Raw genomic sequence first — 7,198 nt, 5'->3', positions numbered from 1 at the left:
TACAAAATATTTTAATTTCAGATAAAATACTGTTCTTCTAAACATTCTATTCATCAAAGGTACCTAAAACTCTTGTTTTTACTCTAACAATGTTTTTGAGCAACAAATCAGAACATTACACTCTTAAAAATAAGCAAGGTTCAAATATACAGTGCCCAAAAAAAGGTTCCAAAAGTGTGTTTTTGTAGTGATGCCATAGAAGAACCATTTTTGGTTCCCCAAAGAACCTTTCAGTGAAAAATTCCTTAAAGAACCATTTTGAAGAACATTTAAAAAATCTAAAAAACCCTCTCTGGATCTGAAATGTTCTATGGATGTTCAAAGTTCTTCAAAGAACCACTGATGCCAATAAAAAACCGTTTATTTTTAAGAATGTGGAATGATTTCTTAACGCTGAAAATTCAGTTATGAAATCACAAGAACAAGTTAAAATATTCAGATATTTCAAGATTGTACTGTCTTGCTGTATTTTGGATCAAATAAATGCAGGCTCGGTAAGCAGAAGAGACCTGTCCAAAAACTTTTGACTGGTAGTGTAAATCAATGTATTGATCAGATCTGTTTCTGAGTAACTGTTTTAGGTTTCACATTTAGTTGAAAACCTTTAATTGACTTTTTGATGTCAGGTTCGCAGTGTGACAACTTGCCCCCATACAGTATCCATATGCCCTGCTATTATGAACAACTCGTTTTAAAATTTGAGAAACATATTTCTGCCCTAGACTTAGCGTTTTAAGTTACTTCACACATACAATTTACAGTATATTTTACATCCAATACTCTGAAAAAGCAATAAAATCTCAAATATTCCTCACCTTATTTGTAGGAATAAGTTTTGTATTCTCTCACGGTCCTCGTTCGGTAATTTCCGTCAAATTAAGTTTAGTTTATGGAATCGCTCCTTCAGAAAAAACATACAATTTTGAACAAATGCTGAAAAAGTCATTACATTACATAAAAATGAGTTTTACAAACTCTACATTTTACGGGCAGCGCAACCGAAGCCGAAGAAATGATTTTCCAAATGCGAAATATGTTCGTTGAGTCCCTTGAGACTTTAGACCACAGCTCTACTGAACACAAAGACGCGCAGTGTTCTCAGTCTGGCCATCAGTTTCTCATAAATAAACCAATGGAGGAGAGAAGGTTCCCTGCAAGCCGTTCAACACCTATATTCTTTTCAGAGTCAAGATACTGAGAAAAATCACCCGACAGGTTTGTTGAACTGCTCAAGGCTCAGTGAACTTGGGGCATTTGTATCAGAGGCGTTTCGTCAAAGCGTAATAGAGAGAGCTGACCTGTTACAAGACTTTATAACTGCATGCAAAACGGCTTTTAAGATTGTTTAAGACAGACACAGACATGATTTTTCTCCCAAGAAATCTTTAATATCAACAAAATGGAATGTTGCAAATATAACAATAATCAGTGCATACCAGTTGTAATATTAAAAATACTAATGTCCAAACATTTTTCCCACTTCACTTTCACTGCCTTCTTCATTTAAATCCAAACATCCTTAGGTGTTTACACTACTTCACTTTGGTTTTAGTTGGTTTTCCACCACCAATTTCATTTCATTTCACACTATGGCACATCTAATCAAAGGCATGAGAGTGAACATGCTCACGGCTCTATGTCAATGTGACAGTTTAAGTAATGACAATTGTCCAGAAATATCAGTTATAACATCACAATCATTTAAGGTTTAAGCGATAATTAATCCCTAATTATCATCCAGTGCCTTTTTCTTATTTTCCCTTTTCATGTATAAAAATAGAAGCAATATTTCTAAAAAGAGATGAAACACAACAATCTTATTCAAAGCTTACGGTCTACAACTGATCTGTAAGGAAATTCAGTTTGTGTTATTTGTCATGAGGCACTAGTCATTGTACTCTGCAGTTGTCTGAGATCTGCATGCTGAGAAGGATCCAGAATTGACTGAACTTAGATAAACTAAATCAATAGTTTAAAGAGTATTATGCATCCTGTCAAGAGTTTTTCTTTTTCTTTTTTTTAAATTTGACCCGTATTAAGTAATTTCAGTGGCTAATGGGGGTTAAGAATTAAGCAGTGGTCCTTTTCAACAATGTGGTCTTGAGAGCATCTCTGGCATTGCAGCAGGATTCTAAGACTTTGCCATTTCTGGAAAACAAACAAATACACAACGTGCTTAATATTTTTATAGTACATAGAAAAAAACTCACTGGGGTGGTAACCTTTCCAATAGGTACACATACAGTGCCTTGTAATTGTATTCATACCCCTTCATTTTTTTCACGTTTTGTTATGTTGCAGCCTTATGTTAAACTGATTTAAATGACTTTTTTTCCCCCACATAAATCTAAACTCCATACACCATAACGACAAAAGTACAAAACAGGTTTGTAACAACTTTGCAAATGTATTAGAAACAAAAACTGAAATGATTCCATTGCAAAAGTATTCATACACTTTTCTGGGACACTTGAAATTTAGCTCAGGAGCATTAATTTCGCTTGTAGATATTACTACTCTTCGAGCAGAGTTAAACTGTGACAAATTCATTTGAATGAGTATGATTTGGAAAAGCACACACACACACCTTTTAATAAAAGGTCTAACAGCTGAAAATGCATATCAGAGCAAAAAAAACAAGCCCTGAGGTCAAAACAACTGTCTGTACAGTTCAAAATCAGGATTGTGTCAAGGCATAGATCTGGGGAAGAGTTCAGAAAAAAATCTAATGCATTGAAAGTTCACAGAAGCATGTAGCATCCATTATCAATAATGGAAAAAGTTTGGAACAACTAGGACACTTCCTAGAGCTGGCCTCCTGGCCAAACTGAGCAATTAACGGAGAAGAGCCTTGGCTAGAGTGGTGACCAAGAAGCTGATGGTCACTCTAGTTGAGCTGCATGATCATACATGCAGATGCAAGCAATTTACACATGGACAACACTCCACCAGTCCAGTCTTTATGCCAGTGTGGCCAAACTTTATTAGTCTCCTCAGTGAAGACACATGAATACCCACTTGGAATTTGCAAAAAAAAAAAAACAAAAAAAAAAAAAAAAAACCCTGATGAACTTCAATCCCAAGCATCATGTTTGAAGGAAAACAAGCACCGCTCATCACCTGCAGAGTGCCATAAAGTGTTCTGGTTTTTAGTGCCAGGGAAAGGACAAGTGAAAGATTTGTCAGAGAAGAAGAAAAGCTCAATGCAACAAAATATTGAGATAGCCTTAATGAAAACCCAGTTCAGAGCATTCAGATCCTTAGACTGGGCAGAAGGGTCATTGTCCTGTTGGAAGGTGAACCTTAACACACAGCAAGAGTGGTTTATAGACAACTATATGAATATCCTTGAGTGAACCAGCCAGAGCTTTGGCTTGAACGCAATTAAATATTTCTGTAGAAACCTAAAATTGTGCATCTGCCCCTATTCAAGCTGACAGATCTTGAGAGGTGAAGAGGCGAGGAGAAGAATGGCAGCTAATTGCCAAATGCAAAGGTTCATAGCTTGTTGCATCATACCCAAAAAGACTTGGGGCTGTAAAGGTGCTTCAACTAAATACTGAGATAAGTGTATGAATACATATGCAACATACTTTAAGTGTTTCATTTTTAATCAATTTGCAAAGTTGTCACAAATCTGTTTTTTGCTTCGTCATTATGGTGTATTGGAGCGTAAATTGATGTGGGGGAAAATGTAATTTAAAGCAGTTTAACATAAGGCTGCAACATGACAAAACATGAAAAAAAGGGGTATGAACACTTTCACAAGGCAGTGTATATGCATTTCAGGTGCTAATATGTACCATTTAAATGATTAGTTCATTTCCAGAATAAAAATTTCCTGATCATTTCATCACCCCCATGTCAGAGATGTTCATGTCTTTCTTTGTTCAGTCGAAAAGAAATTAAGGTGTTTGATAAAACATTCCAGGATTTTTCTCCATATAGTGGACTTCAATGGTGGCCAACAGACTGAAGCTTCAAAGGGCTCTATGCGATCCCAGCCGAGGAATAAGGGTCTAATCTAGTGAAACGGTCTGTCATTTTCTAAAATAAATAAAAATTTTGATACTTTAAATCACAAATGCTTGTCTCGACCTCATACATTATGTAATCAAGCACCCATGACAAAGGCATAAGTTAACCCAGTGTTTACAAAGTGAACATGCAAAGAACATCAAACGCCCTTTACAAAAAAAAAAAAAGGTAAAACAATGTCAGACAATTTTGAAGTTGAAGAAGAAAATTAGATGGAATTCAAAGACGAAGAACTAAGCATGTGAAGAACTGATTATGTAATGCGTGAAGACGCATGCACATCACAGAGCTAGTACAAAACAAGCATTTGAGGTTAAAAGTATATACATTTTTATTTTTCATAGAAAATGAATGATCATTTTGCTAGATAAGATATTAGATATTTTTAATCTGCATTGAAACTGCACTTTGGACCTTCACTCTGTTGGCTCCCATTGAAGTCCACTATATGGAGAAAAATCCTGGAATGTTGTCCTCAAAAATCTTAATTTCTTTTCGGCTGAAGAAAGACAGACATGAACATCTTAGATGACCACTCTAAAGTAGCTTTGTACCTTTTATTCTGAGTGTAATGAAAATGCAGTTAAACTATACATTATATTTTGAACACAAACTAACCGTGACACAAATGCTTCCAGAACTCCAGCCTGATCTGCTGGGAAGAACTCCTGTGCAGCTGCGTGCTCCAAAGCAAGCAAGTGTCCGGGCAGTGCAGTTACGTTCTTTATCTTCTTATCTTCACTCTAGAAAAGCAAGTAGCAGTAATGAACAATGCTGACAAAATGAGGGGAAATTAAATACGAACTGAACACCACTTCGAGTGTAGTACCTTTAAAAGTCCGAGGTTCACCATCAGTGAGGTAATAAAACTATAAGATTGAGAGTGGGAGTTGGAAAAGGCTTTCCTCAACAGGGCATCTGGGCAAGATGATAAACAGTTGATTAGTCACATAGGTTTTTATTTTCATTTTAGGGTGTACAGTTTCTTTAAATGTTTACTTGAATGGTAGTATGAATGTTGCTCGTACCAGTGCTCTCAAAAATTGCTTGTTTTACTTCTGGTTCATCGGTGTATACTGATGAAATCTTGAGAAAAACTTCTGACACCTTACTTGCATCTGAGACGTCAACCTAAAAAAGTGGAGTAAATGTTTTTAGGGGGTTGGAGAACCAATTAAACCATCTTGGTGTACAGCTGGACCTTATGAATCAACACTGTACCTGCTGTTCTATGAGCTGGATCCTTTTGGCTCCAAGGGAGATCAGTTTCTCAGCTGATGGAGACATGAGGAAGGACGTGAGCTCAGAACTGCAGTAAGGCTCCTCCTGTAGAGAGAGGACAATGGAAGTAAATTTAAAATTAGTCTTCTGATCATTAACAATCAGTGGTTTGCCAAAATAAATTAGAAAAGCAGCTAATGGCAGGTTTAGCAGTCCATTCAGGCATGCAGATGTTTGCAAGGATCACCTTTTCTTCAATGACATCTTTCGTTCCATTGACACCATTTTCCTCAGCATCCTCTTCATTGTCCTTCTCTTCCTCGTTGTCGTCGTCTTCCTCCTCCTCCTCATCATTTACATCATCATCATCATCATCTTCAGGCTCTCCTTCATCATCACTGCATTAGGCACATCTTTCATTAGTCTAATTGTAACAGTATTTCAAATACAGGAAACTATGCATTTGCCCTTAATTTATGTATATGAGAAACAACCATAGTTTATTACAAAAACACAGATAAGTACCTGAGTGAGCCCAGCAGATCTTCCATGTTCATGGTCTCCATCATTTCCCTGAGAGCCTCACAGCCTTCCTCTCCGAAGCAATTTCCTAAACAAGCAACCAGAAAAGATCAAATTACATCAGAATAACAATTTACAGAGACACTATTTAAACTATGAAAAATCAAGTTGTTATTAATGGGGCTTTCACACTGGCAGTTTAATCTGAGCATAGTATGCAGGAAAATTTGGTAACAAAAAAGCTGTCATGCAGCTTTTAGGAGAATTTGGGTCCACATTTGTTCAAATGTAATATATCAAGCTACTAATTACTGTTAATAATGAAAAAAAAAAATCACAGCAGTTGTGAAAACATGCAGTTGGTCAAGATTACAGAAAAGGGGCCTTTGAGTTAAAAAGTTTGGGGGGAAAAAACAAACAATCATACACATACATTGCCGTTCAAAAGTTTGGGATCAGTAAGACTTTTGATGTTTTTTTTTTTAAAGAAGTCTCTTATGCTCACCAAGACTGCATTTATTTAATCAAAAATATAGAAAAAAAGTAATATTGTGAAATCCTATTACAATTTAAAATAATGTTTTTCTATTTAAATATAATTTATTTCTGTGATGCAAAGCTGAAATTTCAGGGTCACATGATCCTTCAGAATCTCAAATTGTTTTTGGACCCTGTGAAAATTATAATTCCTTGACGAATAAAAAAAAGTTAAAAAGAACATCATTTGGCAAAATAGAAAATTAACACATCCTTGCTGAATAGAAGAATACAGACCCCAAACTTTGGACCAGTAGTACATATTGTTACAAAAGATTTCTAACTAAAGATTTCAAATAAATGCTGTTCTGTTGAACTTTCTATTCGTCAAAGAATCCTGAAAAAAGTATCAAAAGTTCCATTGATAATAAATCAGTATATCTGAATGGGACACACACACACACACACACACACACACACACACACACACACACACACACACACACACACACACACACACACACACACACACACACACACACACACACACACACACACACACACACACACACACACACACACACACACACACACACAAAAGTTTTTGAAAGAAGTCTCTTTTGCTCATCAAGCCTGCATTTATTTGATGCAAAAACAGTAAAAATGTTTACCATTTAAAATAACTGTTTTCTATTTAAATACATCTTAAAATGTAGTTTATTCCAGTGATTTCAAAGCTGAAATTTTAGCATCATTACTTCAGTGTCACATGATCCTTCAGAAATCATTCTAATATTCTGAAAAGACATTTATTATTATTATGTTGAAAACAGCCGAGTAGAATTTGTTCAGGTTTCTTTGATGAATAGAAAGTTCAGAAGAACAGCATTTATCTGAAATAGAAATCTTTTGTCACATTATAAATGTCTTTATCATCACT

General features: G+C 35.6%; 2 protein-coding genes across 2 annotated transcripts in view; both read right to left on the bottom strand.

Annotated features, from left to right (window-relative positions):
• Positions 1-1,370: 1,370 nt before the first annotated feature.
• The window catches only part of rangap1b (Ran GTPase activating protein 1b), a 16,168-nt gene continuing 10,340 nt past the window's right edge, over positions 1,371-7,198 (bottom strand). The window contains exon 16 of the mRNA XM_073828138.1: positions 1,371-2,148. Coding sequence (XP_073684239.1) covers positions 2,070-2,148 — 79 coding nt within the window. The 3' untranslated portion in view covers positions 1,371-2,069. The remainder of the gene's footprint in view (positions 2,149-7,198) is intronic.
• Positions 4,229-6,580, bottom strand: LOC141298284 (ran GTPase-activating protein 1-like). The gene is made up of 9 exons (XM_073828792.1): positions 6,556-6,580; positions 5,785-5,869; positions 5,659-5,683; positions 5,507-5,602; positions 5,260-5,364; positions 5,067-5,169; positions 4,868-4,956; positions 4,657-4,781; positions 4,229-4,537 (listed from the first exon to the last, which is right to left on the bottom strand). Exons 1-9 carry the CDS (start codon positions 6,578-6,580, stop codon positions 4,483-4,485), a joined length of 708 nt encoding a protein of 235 aa, XP_073684893.1. The 3' UTR covers positions 4,229-4,482.

Source organism: Garra rufa, chromosome 22 (genome assembly GCF_049309525.1).
Source record: "Garra rufa chromosome 22, GarRuf1.0, whole genome shotgun sequence".
NCBI classification, from domain to species: domain Eukaryota; kingdom Metazoa; phylum Chordata; class Actinopteri; order Cypriniformes; family Cyprinidae; genus Garra; species Garra rufa.
This window is presented reverse-complemented; position numbering and strand designations above follow the sequence as displayed.

Coding starts and splice junctions, on each gene's coding strand:
- LOC141298284 (XM_073828792.1), bottom strand. CDS start 6,580: ATGTACTACTGGTCCAAAGTTTGGG. Junction 5,170..5,259: donor TCCAGCTCATAGAACAGCAG/GTACAGTGTTGA, acceptor CCACTTTTTTAG/GTTGACGTCTCAGATGCAAG. Junction 4,957..5,066: donor AGCAATTTTTGAGAGCACTG/GTACGAGCAACA, acceptor CATCTTGCCCAG/ATGCCCTGTTGAGGAAAGCC.